Raw genomic sequence first — 18,453 nt, 5'->3', positions numbered from 1 at the left:
ATTGAGGCTTTGAGTTCAGGGAAATGTAAAAACAAGTGTTTTCCAAGTAAGAAATTAGTTTGAAAAGGTATAATTTGGGTGTAAACACAGTATGTGCCTTACACAATGAGTTCAATTACTTACCATGGCTGTAATCTCGTCAAAAGACTGAAGAAACTCAACAATTTTGGATTTGTGGGAAGGCTCTACACGAGCAAAGCAACGGGCATGGTGGCAAGCGTCTCTCTGGGCAGCAAGTGAGAGCTCATCAAACTCACGACCAGTGAAGGCTTTTGTAGAAACATCTTCATCTTCCACAAAGATACCGATGCGACGGCAAATAGCCACTGCTGTGCCCTTGTTATCACCAGTAATCATGATAACTCGAATGCCAGCTTGTTTGCACAGCTTTATAGAGGAAGCTACTTCGATTCTTGGGGGATCCAGCATACCCACGCAGCCAACAAAGGTCAAGTTGGTCTGAAACAAGAGAGCACCATGTTTTAGTAGACTTCCCATCTGACATGAGTGAAACAATCATTTTGCTTGCCAAGCATCTCTCAGTGCAGTGACATTTGTTTTCACTCCTCGTCCACAATATTCTGTGGTTCTACCTCAAGCACTTAAGACAAGAGGCCTGTATCATCCTGCCATTTGGTCAAAACCAGTGGATTATGAATGATATCCTTGCTCTTATGTCTTTTTTCACCCCTCTGAAAGGGTTACTTCACAGATGTTCTCTGTTTCTCCATACTAACTGAGAGCACTTCAGCTTTGACACTGAATTCAGACAAGCGAAGAACTGAGAAGTTCACAAATGTACACATACGTTAACAAGGAAGAGGAGGTAAATAAGAACTGATGCTTTTGGAATCACAATGCTACATGGTACCATCCACATGATGAACGTATGGGACACCATAGTTAACTCTCAGAGCACAGCCACACCCTGAAATGGGATCCTACCTTTACAAACATATCTTGCCTCAAATGCCCTTGTTCTATCAGTTGAAATGTGCTCTACTTGTCAGCCTTGCAAACTCAACTGCAAGCAGTCAAGTCTTTCTTTTTTTGTAATCAGTGCCAGGCGCACAGAGCACAAGCCAAAAGCTCTCACGTAACTGTTGTCATTCCCTCCCCTCTAAATCCTAGATACAGATTTCATTGGAAAATTACAGAATAGCTAAGATGATTATCATGGACCACGCTTTTGCAGCTGACAGTATGGAGGCAGGGAAGTGAAGTTAACCCTCAGCTCAAAATGGCTGGTATGTTTCATCACAAAAGCCCCAAAGAGGTTCTGCAGTTGAGCAACGTCAAACTGAAAACCATTAAAGCTGAAACCGCAACGCAATTTCTGCAGTGTTTTTCAGAGTTTAGGATGTTCTGATCCTGAGGACCTTATGTATACATGTAAAACAATCCCATGTGCAGCTAGCTGTTTAACTGCATTAAGAACAGTTTCTTCAAAGACACATATAGACTCTTCTATTCCCTCCACACATGTGGTTAACTATTGCGGCTGACATCAAAAACACTCAAAGAGAAAACTCTCAGACATAACTTCCTCAAGAAGTAATCCAACATAAGGAGTCCCCATTCTTCAGTTTGGGAAAGGGAGAATTGTTAACAGGATATTTTACTAAACTTACCTCATAGTTAATGAAATTTGAGGAGTCCTCTAGGTTCATTTCCTCTTTTTTGGGCGGACTGTCATGGGTAGCCAGAGCCAAGCAACGCAACGTGTCTCTACCAGTTCCCCATTCTCTAATAACAGACATTATTTTCTGCTTAATTCCTGAGGTTAATGGTATTTTAGCATTTCCAACACGGACGTGCGTGCATCTGTCAATTACACCTTCAGGAGCACCCTGCAGAGGCAGAAAAAAAGTCATTTAGCTTAATAAATCCCTTTCCATTACAACATCTGCTCAAATTACGAAGTCCTTCCTTCACCTTCAAGCTGCAGCCGTGCCATAATTTCGCCTTGTGCTACCTCTGCAGCCATTCCATAGCTACACTTTCCTACGTGAGGAACTGACCTTAACAAACATCTTGCTCATGGATGTGCGGCTTGGTTTGTTTGGTGTGCAATAGACAGACATAGACTTTCTGTCTCTTGAGAATTCCAGAGTGAATTCTTTCTTCATGAGTTGTTTTATCACCTTATAAAGAAAAAAAAACAAAGGCATAAAAATGCAATTAGATAATACTACAAAACTCACTCCCCAATGAATTCCAGATAAAAGGAACAGTACTGACCGAGTTGCAAGCATTTGCACGTTCGATTCTAGAAAGTCCTTTCAAGTCTGTGTCAAACACGTTCATCTTTTCAACCAGACAGGTAAGTGCCGTTTCTGTGGCTTCACCAACTTTTTCATATACTCCCTTAGCCTTGAGTTAAGACAAAGCAAATAAAAACACAGGAGTTCACTTTAAACCTCACCTGGAACCTACCAGAGACAAATGTTCAAGCTTCACAATGGAAAAAAAAGCATAACAAGACTTACAGTGGCTTATGAAACAAGCAAAAAAATCCCTATTTTTAAAAAGCAGCTTTGATGAGTATGATTTGTAGGAACTTTCAAGCCTTCACTCTCAAGATGAAGAGAGAAGGATGTCAGTACTTTATGATCAAGCATTTAAGTCGTTATGGGATATAGCAACCTTAAGAAGACAATGCAAAGCAAGAAAGCAGCAGTGCATTCTACACACCAGGAGACCTCTACATTCCAGATTACATGTGCTGCCTGGCTTTTGTTTTCTCAGTGTTCAAACAAGTCATTCCCAGAATTAACACTTAAGAGGTCCTAAATACTCTCCCTCCCTAAATGCCCTCCCTCCTCAAAGGGGATTTACCACTGAAAGGTATTACACAGACAGATGAGGACAAACATTTATCCTTATTCTCACACTCCTCTGTTCTAGGATAGGTACTTACTTCATTGTAATCCAAAGAGGAATCATTACAGAGCGCACAGATCGTTGCAAGTTCCACAAGGCCATCATACTGGCTACATTTAACAACTTTGTCATCTTTATGCCTTTCCAAAGGAAGAAAAGGGGGAGATTTAAGTTAGTTATTTAGTATTAGCATCTCACCTTTTCCTCTTCTTTAATCCCTTTACTATATTTCCATTTAGTACAATGCTTATTAGTTATGGACTTGGAACTACAGAACCAGAAACTGTTGAGAAGAGCAGGTTTAATAGAAGGTGAGTTCTGAAGTTTAGATCAAAGAGTCATGAACAGAATTACATGATCATCAATGAAATCACTGCCTGAATTACAAAACCTCATTTCCTCCAGTAACAGTCATACAGCAACGCAGAAGAGCTCAGTGAAGAGGCATATGAGAGCAGTATTAGAGTATGCACAGGACTTGACTGTTTCAAGTAGGAGAGGGATATTGTTGGGAGTACTTAAGAGTTCAGCTTCCTTAACCCTCCTGCATATTCTGCAGATTTACTGCCATGCATGAAATGCATCCACTGGGCAGGCATAAAAGCAGATTTGGCTTCTAATTTCTCAAAAATTACTCTATACTATATGTGAACCTCCTAAAGCAATGAAAAGCTAAGTAATTTCATAACACAAATGCCACTACAAAAGAAATACACTTTTCTAGCAGTCATGTACACCTAATGATGAGATTACTTCATTTCCAGAAGTAATGCACCATTCAGACATCACAAAGAAGCAGCAACCTCTTTGCTTTGACATTTGGAGATAGGTAGTAAATTAATTCATTTTCTGGAACATTAGCATATTTCTAGAGTAAGCATAAAAGACCCAAGACAGTGTTCAATACTGTTATTTCTCCCCCTACCAAAATTAGCAAGACATAACTCATATATAAATCTTTCATTAAAGCTCCCAGGGAGGGGAAGAAAGGGCTGGTGGTAAAAAGATGTGGATCACTACTCCATAAGAATTCCTAACACGGACTACGATGTGTCCAATTATATAAGCTTTTGTTCAGTCTCTTGCAGTACTGCAAACAAATTCCAGTGTTGTATAACACAGCATGTGAACCAAATGCATCTTAAAAACACGAGCATGTTTTGCAAGTGTCATTTTGCACATCGTTCTACAGCCATAAGCAATGGCTTTAAACTGTCAACTCTTCCAACTTCCCAGCAGGTCCCAGTTTGTCGCCTCGTCTATCACAGCCAGTACTTCCTGTTCTCACCTGTTCTGAACTTGAAGAGAATTAAGCTGTTTGACAATCTCCTAACACCCCTGGGAAAGCCAGCACTATAACATTTTAGTTTTCCAGTAAGAAATAGTTGTAGTTTTATATTCTGAACATCATCTTAGGGGAAGTTACATATGAAATACTGTAAGAGTGATTGAAAAAATACTGATTTATTGCAAAACCACTTAATGGTTATGAAATAGAGTAAGCTGCCTGTAGAGCTGTGGAAGACAACAGTATTTGAAGTTAAGTAAAGTACAACAAAGAAACATCTGTCAGGAAGGTTCATATCTAGGGCAGGTCCTGCTCTGGGGCAGTGCAATGGACTAGGCTGCCTCCTAATTGTCCCCATGAACTTTGTTTTCAGTGACAGTTTGCAATCCAAAGTCAATCACCTTAAAATCCTCACAAAGCCAATGATTTATAAAGCTTTCCATAACTGCAGAAATAAATCAGCCCTAAAGGTTTGAGCATTCAGCTATTTGTTTCCTTATGCTCCAATAACAGCCTTTCTGTGGCCATTTCCCTCTCACAGAATGTTCTTTACGTACGTGAAAGCAGCACGATGAACATGTTTGTTCACATTTCCCTGGTTCCAGCAAGTAAAAATAGAACATTAACATACATTGATGGCTGTCATCTTATACTCAACATCTGCCACCACACTATATTTTATTGTTTTGTTTATCCAGAGCTCTTGAGAGACCAGCTGAAGTGTAACAGCTTTAGCAAGAACTAGAATGTCACCTTGCCTTAGTAAATGCCGTCTCCTGAAATGAAAGCATAAGCTTTTGACAGCAATTATCTCTGAAACAAAAGAGAATTGGGGAATTAAGATTTCCAGCTGCTGAGAACACCATGGTCTTAACAGCTATGAAAATTAAACAGAGATAATCACTACTGAGATGAGTGAAGATTGCATGGAGTCAGAGGCATGCATGTGGAACTCTGTAAGGTTGAAATGTTTACAATAACTGACTCAATTCTACTTCATACATAGTACAATTCTCTTCTGCAAGTAAAACTGAACTGATGAGATTAAAAACACATGGAAGACTGGTCAAGTAAAAGGAGCTGAAACAATCCAGTAAGAAAAAGCTCTCCTTCTAGAAGTAGAGCCCTAAAAATTCCTAAAATTGTCAGGATGAAGCACCTATCCCACTACTAGAGACTTGCAACTGATGAAGTAAACCAAACACATCATTCCTTTCCTAAGGGAGTGGGTTTAACACCAGCTCAAATACCAATAGCTGAGACAAACAGACACCTATTCAAGTACAGACGCAGAGTGCAATAAACTGCTGAGGGTAGGGGACAGGAAATTGCAGTAAGTTTAAGAATTAAGTCCAACACATTCATAGGAAAAAAAATCTCCTACCTTCACTGAGGCAGGGGAATAGAAACGTTGAGTTCATAGATTAACAGAGGCCTGTTCAGATTTATGCAGGGTTTTAAATATAAACTTCATTTTGAAGCACTGGGATAGCTCATCTCAGTCCAGTAAGATTTCAATAAAATAAATCTTCTCAACCTACCCCTAATTTATGGTTAGATTATCAATGAAACACTGAAATGCTGGAGACTGTGTTCAGTTAGTTTCATGAAGGTTTACTTGAATAAAATTTAACTTCCTTTTACTGTTAATCACTTTCCCCCCTAGCCCTTCAGTGTGCATTCTCACTGCTTGAGCCTTCATTTATTAACTATCACTACTGAATGTTCCATGTATCACTTTTCAAGCCTAAAGTAACAGTGCATAAACAGACAAATATTTAACTTGAACAGAACACTTACACTTCTCCCATGGGAGCATATGTTGAACCAGTTACAGTAAATTCATTCAGAGAACAGGAATCTCCTTCTACTCTCTCCAGGATAAACATCTGAAATTAGAGTTAGAAGCATTATTACTTTTGAACAATAATTAATGTAGGGATTTAAACACAGGTGTTAAGCAAGCAGGTAGAAGAGGCAAGCTCGGGTTGAACACACAAACCAGACAAAACCAGATATGACACTCTGTACTTTGATCCCATATATGTTTGAACAGCTCCCTATACTGAAGCACAAAGTACAGAAAAGAGCATTGCTGCTTAATAGATCTCACCTGAAAACTGAATTGTGGCACAAGTACATCAAAGAATTGAAAACCACGTAACTACACGCACTTAACTTTAGCTGTGAAGACTACTCACACATCCACTGGACAATCCTGAACATAGCCAAGCTCTTCCTAGGCTTCAGACTTGTAAATCAATTCTCCTGGGTGTATTTGAAACAGCAGTTCCAGTAAAAGCAGCACAGGGCAGCTTGGAAACTGGAACTTCTTGCCAAAGTGAAAATTAAAGCATCTACAAATACCAGAAGCTTCTAGATCTAAGAGGTGAGGTTTTAGGCAAGAGCCACACTCCGGCCAGTTTCCCTTAATACCAGCCACCAAGTGAAACTGTTTCCTTGTCCTGGTTTCGTAGTTGTAAGTCACTTTTTGTAAGCTACCAATGCACTGGATGATACATTCAGACAGCTCAAATGCCCTTCTAGCAGAAGCTGAAATGTTACTTTCAGACAGAGACTCCAATTTGAAGGATGCAGTTGTACCTCATGACACCTGCATCTCAGTCTTGCCTTTGTGTTTGTTTCCTTTCTAGGAGAGCTGCTGGCAAAACCACAGCTGGAATGATGGGAGATAAAAACCACAGTGCCTGAAGCTGTCATACTCTTATGACTTGCTGGAGTAGAGAAGAAAAATCATCACTAATTGATTCTGTATCTTAATGGAACATCTTACTCATTGGTTAGCATAAGCCATTTTGCTATGCCACATTTTAGCAGTGTCTTTCTTTCCCTACATGGTGCTGCCTTATGTTCTAGGCAAGCATCTTCACAAAATACATCCTAATCATTGGGTGTTCTGCAACTCATCTGCATCAATGTCCTATAATCTTCAAAGTGGTTTAAAGACCAAGAAGCTAGACAAGCTGATGAATTAAGAGCCCACAAAGAGAGTAAGTGCATTCTCCAAGGGAGATACCACAGGAGGACCTTAAAACACAATCCCTCAAGTCTCCTCCTAAGGCAGTATCATTTCTGACTGAAACATTTTAGTGCAGGGTTCTTTTGGACACTCAGGAGTTACTACCTGACACAAAAACTAACTACAAGTAGAATTACTGTTGTAAACCAGCCTTCCTCAAACGCTAAGCAAGAATGAAACCAAGCAGCCGCGTATTGCTCACAGGTACTAGGATTTTGCTACATTTTGTAAAATCTTGCAATTAAGGTTATTTTGTAGCTGTCAGAGCTTAGCAAGGAACCAAGTAAGTTGCACTGCACAAAACCTAAAACATTTAGCCCTTTAAATATAACGACTAGAGCGGTTTGAGCTTTTAAATAAACACAACTTAAATGATGAGTTAACCAGGAAGCCTTCTGCTTTTGGCAACTGCATGATGAAAAAATCCCTGCAAAGACTAGGGCAGTTATGCAACTCTACTGCAAGTAACCTCCTCTGGAATACTGATGAGCAGCTGCTTTGTGTCTCTTAGGTATAAATACTACAATACTTAAGGAAGTAGAACAAGTCAACCACCAATTAGAAAGTAAAAGCCATCAATCACATGAGAATAAAGTGCTTAAGGCTTACAAACTTTTGCCACTGGTGCACAGTGCTCAACATTTACACGTTACACATCTAACCCAATGTAATGACTCTGAACATCTGATGTCCTAGAGTTGCTAAGCCACCAAACATCTACAATTAAACAGAAGAACCTCATGTTTTCTCCATGAAATTACTACACAGAATAGCAAGTCTACGAGAAAGAACTGGCAACTGAACACGCATTACGTTAAGCTATAAAAGCCCCAAATTCATCAAAACTAGAAAGAATACTGGGGGGAAGGGACAAGGGGCACTAACTTATGCTTACCTAAAGATGTGTCATACACTGAAGATGACCCTGGCAATGCTGGTGTCAGGATCAACCACACCTCAGAGTTGCCAGATTAGTCACACAATATTGCACATTGGAAACACCACAGTGATCTACATCAGACCAGTAAGAGCTACCAAATAAAGGTGGAACCACTCAGTAGTGAAAATACCACAGACTATCCAAGTGACTGCAGTAATTGTTAAGTTTCTTCACCATTGTCATCTTGCTAAATGAAAGAGGCAAGTGTTTTACACTTACACGCATCCTGCTTCTACAACAGAACTATTCTACCTTTCTGAAACTGGGGATTAAATCATACTACATAATTACCAGTAGACTGACTGGTTTACAGACAAGTCAATGGAAAGCTGCTTGCAAACAACTTTCCCTTCCATCAAGTGCGGGTACAGCTATTTTTGGCCATGACTAAATAAGGGAAGAGATAAAAGCCTTAAACACTACACAGTGGAAAACTGAATTAAAAGTGGAAGCTTATCTTAGGAAAATAAAGCAAGACTTTTACGATATGAGAACCCAAAGACTTGCAATCGAAAGAATTCAAGCAATGCTGACTATTCAGAGTGGCTGAGGAAGAAAAGCAAAATAGAAGCACAGCTAGTTCAACATACCCTGCAGACTGACATCTGATTCGTGGTCAGAGTACCAGTCTTGTCAGAACAAATAACTGAGGTGCAACCCAAGGTTTCCACAGAGGGAAGACTTCTAACAATAGCGTTCTTCTTGGCCATTCTCCGGGTTCCAAGAGCCAAGCAGGTGGTAATGACAGCAGGCAGACCCTCAGGAATAGCAGCAACAGCAAGAGCAACAGCAATTTTAAAGTAATAGATAGCACCTCGAATCCAGGAGCCACCGTGAACCGGATCATTGAAGTGACCAATGTTTATTATCCAAACAGCGATGCAGATAAGCGAGATGACTTTCGACAGCTGCTCTCCAAACTCATCCAGTTTCTGTTGGAGTGGGGTTCTCTCCTGTTCAGTAGCCACCATCTCATCACGGATTTTGCCAATTTCAGTGTTTACTCCTGTTGCAATAACCACTCCCATAGCTTTACCAGCAGCAATGTTAGTACCCTGCGTAAATAAAGGGAAGAGAAAACTTATAGTCAAGCTACAAACAGGTTTTGGTGGTGGTGGTGGTGGTGGTATTTCCGTTCGGTTTTAATTTGATTTAAAAAACCCAAACCAATAAGAACACCTTACACAAGTCTGGACTGTGTTTCAGCTAGGATAGACAAAAAGATGAGGAGAATGACATTACCCCGGTATCTGTAAGGGAATACTCCAGTGTAGAATTCTGCTTACAGAATGGACCCCAAATGAAACAATACTGATCTATAACAAGCAGCATAGTCAAACCCAGCTGCTGAGTAAGCAGTATGTATTTCAACTGGAATCTTATGTGGGTTTTGTTTCCCTTCCTTTTATTAGGATTGAATTTTGCCACATTTAATGTTATTTACTGTAAGTAATAGATGTGTTCTCCAGGGCTCCCTGTGTGAACACACTTAACATGAGAAAGAACAGTTAGATTTTCACCAAGGAGCCTACCAACAATATGGGAACAGTCATTTTGTTATCTGAAAGGCATTCAATGCTTCCTTTAAACAAATATATACAAATTGTTTCATTCCTATTGAGAACTAGCTTCCTAAATTTTAGCCACCCAATACCACAACTTATGTAGGCATTCTTACCACTCTCAAGAACTATTACTTTAGAAAAGCAGTGTAGAAGCACTAAGTGTGTGTTCTCCAGCCTTCAAGCCTTTCTTGTGAAGGAAAAAACACAGTTTCCTCATATAAACTCATTTCAAACAACATCTTCACTCAGGACAGCTTTTATTAGAAGTTACTTCTATTTTTTAATTCATTTAGTTCCATGTACATGGAGACACGTATACAGATACAGATAGTACAGCAAAGTCCTACAGCTTTTAGGTGAAGACCTGAAGTTCTGCACATTTTTGTTGAACAGCTTCAGTATTATTATATAGAAGTTTTAAACCCAAGTAACTTACAGAAAAAAGCATGTTCTTCTTGTCTTGGTTTACAGCACGAGGATCAGGCACAGGGTCAGTGTGCTTAATAACAGACACAGATTCACCTAAAATTAAGATAATAGCCTTAAGAAGAGATTATATATGTATCATCTAGAGTCCTGTAGGGAATCAAAAAGTTATAATCCTCAGTCCTAAAATTCTGTAGGATGTCAAATTTCTTTCCTCAAATGATTTGATTTAATTGCTTAAGTGAAACAGGAAATATTTCGGCTGACCAAAAAAATGAATGGCTGGCTTTTAACGGAAATAGGAAAGGATTTAAGTAAACATTTTATAGAGTTAGAATAAATGAAGCATACACCATGTCTTTTAAGGAACAGGAAAAGTAAGCAGCTGATACTCCACCCCTCCTTTTAATGGAGCAAGATCTACTGCATGAATTATTGTGTGTGCTTCTCATGCAGTAACAAGTATTCCTGTTCTTTATGCACTGGAAGAGGTATGTTCTCCTTTAAATAATTAGAAGTTACCACAGTTATATGTCTGTGATTGTATGCATCACAGTTATACTGGCAGACCCAATTCAAGTGTCACGCATCCATCTGTTTGTTAACTCTTTAGTTGGAAGACTTCAGAGAGCTCTTCCATAAAGACCTTAAGAGTAGCAACTTCTATAAACATGTCACACAGGTATAGGAAGGTTTCTTTTCTATAAAACACAGATGTTAATTAATCAGATTTCATAAGGTGCTGCTATTAGCTTCCATCACTGAGTTACGCTATGTTTTGTGAGCCAAGAGAGCCAAAGCTTCCTACTTTTAAGCGGCATCTTAGACTTCAGTTGTGCTTTACTAGTCAGGAGACTCGAGCATCAACTTAAAATAGGCTGAAAACAGAAAAGGATTTCTTTAAAAAAGTAATTCTGTTACTTAAACAAAGGCAAGCACTTATTCCCATTATCAGGCTTCTGGTACATTTCTTCTTCTACTTATTTCAGTTCTGACAGCTTGACAAACATGGAGTGCCTACATTTTCTTATGCCAAACATAAGTAAGCTCAATCAGTTCTATGCTATTCAGGATCTGTACTGAGGAACTTTGGAGCCTGTTCCAAGATAGATTCGAGGATCAAAAATAGGTTTCTTATGAATACTTCACTGTTTTAAAATTCCGAGCTAGTTAACATTAATTTATGCTACCAAAAGAGGCAGACAGATCTTCATGTTCCAGCCAAGAGAATAAACGTTATAGCATGCTTGGTTGATTCCTAGCTTCTTTCCTATATTCAGAAGTACTGCTACTTTGTTTTGTTTTCAACAAATCTAAAAAGTGCTCTAAATATAGCTCTTGCATTGGAGAGCTGGTACCAGGAAACACATGAATGTTCGTGCACAGAATTTCAGCAAATAAGGCTTTAGTGCTCTCAGTCTTTAGGAACAGTGGTTTAAAAGCTGCCTGAATTTCAAGTTATTCCCTCTTGTGAGAGAAAATGGCTAACTGTTACAGAAGACATTTAGTAAGTTTTCTGTACTTTCATATTTAAGCAGTGACAAGATGTTCAAACCTAGAAGACTGCATAAACTGGAATAGAAATCCTTCATTTTGCAGTTTCCCACAAGTTACTGGTGTGTGTCTCAGGGGGGGTGGGGAGAAAGAAAGCCCAAAAAAAGCATTACACTTCTCACTAAGAATGTTTATCCCACTAAAGTCAACATGTAAAGCCAATAAAGAAGCAATGCATTCAGCCACTCTAAGAGTTACTAGATCAGAAATTTACTGCACTTGAATGCAACAGAGTACTTGAATAGCTACAGGCTTGTTTCTAATTGATTATTCTAAACAAAGAGTGAAAAGGCACTTGCAATCATGCACATAATTATCCAAAATTCACAGAAATTATACCTGTGAGAATTGACTGGTCTACCCTTAGAGTTGTAGATTTGATAGAAGTAATTCTTATATCAGCAGGAACCTTGTCTCCAACTACAAAGAAATGAACAAGACAAAGTTAGAATGTTGTTACCCGAGAGATTTCTAAGCAAGCATACTATTACCTCCATCAGCCAGGAAAACCATTTTCCAGTAATTGTCCAGATGACCGAGATTACCAAGAGTTTATTACTACTTTTGTGGTTTGCAATACTCCAATTTTCTGAGTATCCAATATGCTTCAGCAATTGAGATTCAACCTCAAGATCTCTACCCCTACCTAACCTCAAAGGAAGAAGTTGTAAATCACTGGATTGTTTTTCTAATCACATGATTACCACTTGAAAGCAAAGGGAAAACATTATCAAGACAAAGATACCTATTTCAGAATATGTATTTATAAAAAGCCAAACCCCAGAGCTAAAGTGCATCAAGTTTCCTTTTCAGGATGACTGGTCCTGGAAAGTCACCAGGTGGTTTTCTCTATGCCCAAAGCAAGTCCTCTGCTCTCTGAAGATCAGAATGTTATTCACATTTATGTAGAAACTAAAAGAAGTTGTATTTTCCTTTTCTTTGGCACCAATTGAGAGAATAATGTGCTTCTGCAAATCTGCTCTTTCAATGTTATCCTTTAATACTGTCAGATGTTTCAGAGTTAGAAGTTAATTTCAGGTCATACACTAGCTTTATCCCTCAGTAACGCTTATTAAACATACCACAATCCATATCCCAGTTAGAATTTTCACAGCACTCTATTCTATGTTCACCTTGTCAGATTTCTACTTTGCGGAAGAGAACACTGGAGGGAATAAAACCCCAAACCCTCCAACCTTGGTGTTTGAGACACCAAGGCAGGAGCAGATACAGGATGTTAACAGCACACTCCTGCAGATGGCAGCTGCCAGAGCTGTGTGGCTCCAGCATCTCTGTCATCCCGGAATTAATTCTTCCACTTTCTTACTTCCTCTTGTCTAACTTTCCCTAGTTTTTAAGAGCTAAAGCTCCACCATTTTGTGACTACTGTAAATAAATGGCTGCATGCAAATTAACTTGTGCTAAAGCATATTAATGAGAGTCATGTTTCTGACTCATATTGGGAGTCCTACATTCTGTATGTCAATATTGCTGATGAATGTGTATAATCAAACATTCCTAATGTAATTTAGCACTGCATGTATTCAAGCCTCAACTTCCTTTTTATGATAAAAAGGATGGAAGGAAACAGAGAAGGGAGAATAACTAGCTCATAAAAAGCTGATCTTCTCAGTAGATGGAGTCTGTGTCCCTGCAGTAAAATTAAGACAAGCTGCAATTCCTGCAGGAACTGCTTATGCAACTAACAGCAATAATGCACATTAACAAATAACAACCATGAGAAACTCCGCTGTGGTGTTACAGCCGTAGAACACACAACCACTCACACAAAAACTATGCAACAAAACGCTGAAGAGGAGAATTCAAGAGCTGTTTCAAATGTTAAGTAAACTTGCACCATGTGACTTCTTGTAAGGTCAAAGAAATCCCAACCATTAAAATCAGCAAAAGATTACGTAGTCTTGCTTGTAGACTTAGATACCTATTTTTATAAGTACATGTATATGAAAGGATCCAATAAATCACCACAAATTCCCTTTCTGTATCATTATAGTATGTGAAAACTAATTTAAGCCACAATGCCCTTGAGCAGCAAGGGAAAATAGCATTAGACAAACGGTGACCTAGACCAAAAATGGCAAAACTATTCAATATGCTCTCTTGATGTCATGAGGAGGTTTAGATGCAGACATATAGTAACAGCTGGTTTTCAGATATCACTGAACAACAGGCTAATACTTCAGCACAGTGTGGTGTAACCCCTGCCAATCTGCATACACGTTTTCAAATCACTTAAAGCAGCTGGAAAACTACAGCCAACTCAGACACACCACCACATTTGACAATACTGTTAAATAAGTATTTAACAGTAGCACAAAAAAGCAGCTGTTCCAAAATAATCTTAAAACATCCCAATAACTGGACAGAACATATGGCAAAGTTTACAAGTTGTTTTCCAACCTATTTCTTCTGGACAGCTCAGAGCTGTTCAAACTAGGAGAAACTCCTGCTCTAGCAGACAACTGATACTTGAGCATCACTAAGTCCATGAAAACTACCACCATCGTTATCAACTGTCTGAATGACCAGAATTGAAGTGTTAAATTTATTAGGATACTGCAGCTTTCTGCGTTTCTCTCAGCAACTTAAGATAGGACACATTATTCCATCACCATCTCTGCCTGAGAAGGCTAGAGTAAAATATTCAAGGCATTTCCAATAGGCAGGAAAGCTGTACATCAGGGTCAGTTACAGAATTATTTTAAGCAGCTCTTTGCAAAACAACAGCTCTGACAACGAGTCATTTATAGCCTTGAAGATGCTTTCATGAGCATAACTGATACTGAATATACATAGGAAATCATACTATGGTAGATAGGAACCCACAGAAAATTTTTAGTGAGCCATCTAGTGCAGATCTCTTCTTGAAATAGAAGGCTTTTTCCATACACTTCAACACAGGAAAGAAATTGGAGGGGTTGTTTAAATACAAGTCCACAGAACCAGTAAAAGCATGACCCAAGGCTTGAAAGACAAGAAATTAGAAGGTGAATATGTATTAACATTGCTAAGTAGAGAGCTGCTACAGTCTAAGTTGATATAATCCCAAGTCAGTTGCAGAAGTATTTTCATCCATTATTTTAACCACAGGTTTTTAAATCCTAAATAGTCACTTGATTTCTACAACACCTCTGAAGAAATCAAACCAGCTGCTTTCAAAACTGCCCAGGTACATGTCCCCTAAAGCACAGTGCAGCCAAATGCTTAACTACTGGTTAAAACAGCCCTTCTAACTATAAAATCGACTGCTTCTTGAAAGAGCAGGAGTAGGGTTTGGTTCAAATCATTACAGCTTTATTCATAGAATCCTTTTAATCACGCACAGAATACTCTTAGGATTTTTATAGTGAGATTCAGTACACAATAAAGGAATGTTTAAAACAACCTGGTCCCTGTGAGCAATAAAAAAAGAATAAATACCCATTTATTTAACTGTGCATGAGTCTGTAGCGAAGCAGAATATTAAAGTTTCCACTCCTTGATCAAACCTGGAGTGGTATTTACTTGTGATGTGCATTTTTAAAGTTCACGTCAATTATTTTAAACAAGCCATACTCCTTCAATGAAAATACAGACAATTTAATAAGTGAAAATCTGGGATTCTTCAGCTACCAATCTGATTATCAATGTTATCTCACCAAGATTCCCACCAATTACATTTAACACTGTAGCACTTCTTCTCAAGTTCAAAGCTGTCCACATCTTATCTTACTCCTCCCAATGCTGTGGCAATGTTACAGGTCAATTTCCACTCTGTATGTACAGTAATTTACATGTATGTTTGATTTCACTCACAGTACAACCCTACTTATCAACAGAGCACATCAAAGCAGGTGTGCACTTGCAGAAATGATTGCAGTTCCCCATGAAGGGGCTTCCTTATGAACTAATCTTTAAGGACAATCCAGCACACGAACTGTCCTGTTCAATTCACAAAGCTGCCATGAAAGGGAAGAGGATTCAAGTCTCCAAATCAACTTCAAATACAGAATATATTAAGCAATGTTAGTCTCTATTTAATAGCAAGCAGTGACCAAATCCTAGACTAAAATGATCAACTCATCATCTAGGTATTTCATTTGAGCACTGATAACCCTTTTACTTTACCAGTTTCCAAGACAGCAATACTACTAAACATTTAATTTCAGAATTTGGTCAAAATATTGTTTCAGACATGGGGAGACCTCTACAGCCAAAAGGCACTATTGGCATGTTGCAGGCTCCATCAGCCTGTGGTTTAAGCAGCACAGGAAGATGGGCAGAAGTACTGAGGCACATTTCTATGAACAGTGAAGCTGGAGGGGAAATATTAAAGCTGTGTGGATTTCAGTCCCTGTTATATTTTTAGTTACATCTGGGTATCAACAAAGAACTTTAGACTACAACAAGACCATATTTATCTTTGAAGTTTCACATGACATTATAGGTCTTCTAACCAAAATTGCTGGCGACAGTACATGCAGGAAGCAGTACTAACTTTACCCCCAAGAAGCCACTATGATATACAAGAGTCCTCGAAATGAAACTACTGCTTTAAACGTGTACTTTGAACACTGATATCAGCTCTGTTAACTGCCTCTGGTCCCTCCCACTTGCTAAGAGAAGGTTTACAGACAGGTACATTATAAAAAGTAGAAAGTTTTGCTTCCTTTTTATGTTAATATAAGCATTACGAGAACAATTTTTCTTCTTAGCAAAGAAAGTTACACTTTTGCAAACAGCCCATCTAAGTGATCACAGTAAATCAGAGTAATTTTTCCTGTAGAAGTTGGAATAGTTGTTCATATACAACATATACCTAAAACTTTCTTATTTATGTTTATCATTAACCAAAGCTAATGTCGACCTGTATCTGCTATCAGCAGATTGGGGCTGAAACCGAACTTTAGCAAGAAAGATTATCAATACAGTTCTAAACTCTTCTACCACTATTTATAACTATTTTATAACTATTTTTTTGGCAAGTTCTAAAGAACTGGGATACGATTTCGACACATGGTTGAACAATTCAGGAACACAAACAACAGTTCCTGAAAGCGAGTAAAAACATCCCCCAAAAAACTGCCAGAAAACACCAAATAGAGAGGACAGGAAAATAGAAAAGTATAAAATTGTGTCATTCCACCCCTCCCTTATAAGTGTCTTAATAGCCTAAGGTTTATTGTTACATGTTCCAGGTCTTAAAAAGATGCTATGGTCTTTTTTCTGCTCCATTAGGATGCTCTAATTTCATCAGGCTACGGTAGAAATACTATCAAGTTCTGCAGGTATAACCTACCACACTGCCATTAAAACATTCCTGATTCAAAATACACCATGTATGGGGTTTTACCATTAAAAGGGAAAGGAATAAGTATTCATTCTTTTGCCAACAAGACATCATGTTAAGAACTCTCATCTTTGTTTCAACGTTACATTTTACTATGAGTACAGTTATTTAATCCACTTTTCCTAATGAGATCTTTAGCTTCTTAGAAGAGTCAGTTATTCCAAAGTCCTCTCTCTTGCGCCAAATTAAGTTTCTTATCCTCTAAATTAGAGGACACACCACTGTGTGAACATTTACTAACAAACTGAGGCAACTGAAGCTTCCTACATTAAGCATGGGTATCACCTTAAGGTTTAAGAATTGAAATGAGTAGGCTTAAAATAATGCATATGTGATGCTACCTACTTTGATCAAGCAGAACTGAGCATTGTTTCTGCCGGGGGACAGAAATAGTTAAAGCTTACACCTGACCAGAACAACTGCTTGTATTCAGAAGTACAGCTGTCGCAGCACAATTGCTTTATATATGAAACTTCCTTAACATGAGTTCAACTTAGCCCCTCTTCCCCCTTTGCATGCACACAATCTCATCTTCCTATTGTGTTTCATTTCCTTAGACCATCAGAAACCTCATTTTTCTCCCATAGTAACAGGTTTTAAGTATTTAACACTTCCTGAACAGGGTATAATAAAAGGCTACCAAAAAATCAGCAGCTCTACAGAACAGGAAGATTGAGACCATCTACACCTTCATACAGGGCCAAGAGTGTCAAATTGTCAAAATTAGAAGAGCAACTATGAAACATATTTTAAGTCTGAGTTTCCATTCCAAAACAGTAAAATATAGCTTTTTCTGAAAATAAATCTAATAGCACTGGTCCATTCAGTTTTAACCATACCAGTAAAACACCATTTGCTTTTACTGCTGGGATGACAGAACAATACATTTGAATACATTAAATCTTTGCTTTTATGATGCATGTTACAGATTAGACAACGTTCATGAGAAAAATTTATATACTGTATTAAATAGTGCATAAGACTTGAATTATTCCTATTGTATTTCTTCTTGGTTTGTACAAACACACTTTAAGTGTCACTCTTTCTGAAGGGGGCACCAGAACACTGAATAAGCTGTGTCAATGGACCCTGCCTGTAAGTCTGCACTTATTTCTAATCTGAATTTATCTACCTTTGGCTTTTAATTAGTGGTTCTATTTATATCACTATCTTCTAGATTAAAACCTCTTACGATCAGCCTATAAAAATAGCAGAAAGAACAAAGTGGTAAATTAAGTTTTAACTTTTGCCAGATCAAGCTGAGAACAAAGCCATCTTCACACCAAAGCTGAAGCCCTGTTTCCAAGGTAGGTTGCATTTGGGCAACACAGGAACAAGTAGTAAGAACCCTGGAAGGTGCGTTATAGCTCTGAGTGCAAGTCGTCTTCAGCCTTGCTTTGCCAGGGT

The 18,453-nt window shown here is 38.5% G+C and overlaps 1 protein-coding gene across 3 annotated transcripts in view; it reads right to left on the bottom strand.

The window, feature by feature from the left end:
* ATP2A2 (ATPase sarcoplasmic/endoplasmic reticulum Ca2+ transporting 2) overlaps positions 1-18,453 on the bottom strand; it is a 45,824-nt gene that overhangs the window by 10,798 nt on the left and 16,573 nt on the right. For all 3 annotated transcript variants that reach the window (XR_003993670.2, XM_030500899.2, XM_030500898.1), the window contains exons 6-14: positions 12,036-12,116; positions 10,153-10,238; positions 8,742-9,206; positions 5,972-6,060; positions 2,921-3,023; positions 2,242-2,373; positions 2,022-2,144; positions 1,632-1,850; positions 124-459 (exon numbers count right to left, since the gene is read on the bottom strand). Coding sequence is in view for 2 of the 3 variants with exons in the window: in XM_030500899.2 (XP_030356759.1) it covers positions 124-459; positions 1,632-1,850; positions 2,022-2,144; positions 2,242-2,373; positions 2,921-3,023; positions 5,972-6,060; positions 8,742-9,206; positions 10,153-10,238; positions 12,036-12,116 (1,634 nt within the window). In the remaining variant the exon portion in view is untranslated. The remainder of the gene's footprint in view (positions 1-123; positions 460-1,631; positions 1,851-2,021; positions 2,145-2,241; positions 2,374-2,920; positions 3,024-5,971; positions 6,061-8,741; positions 9,207-10,152; positions 10,239-12,035; positions 12,117-18,453) is intronic.

This window comes from Strigops habroptila, chromosome 11 (assembly GCF_004027225.2).
Source record: "Strigops habroptila isolate Jane chromosome 11, bStrHab1.2.pri, whole genome shotgun sequence".
Taxonomy (NCBI): domain Eukaryota; kingdom Metazoa; phylum Chordata; class Aves; order Psittaciformes; family Psittacidae; genus Strigops; species Strigops habroptila.
The sequence above is the reverse complement of the archived record's forward strand: the minus strand, read 5'-3'. Positions and strand labels throughout refer to the sequence as shown.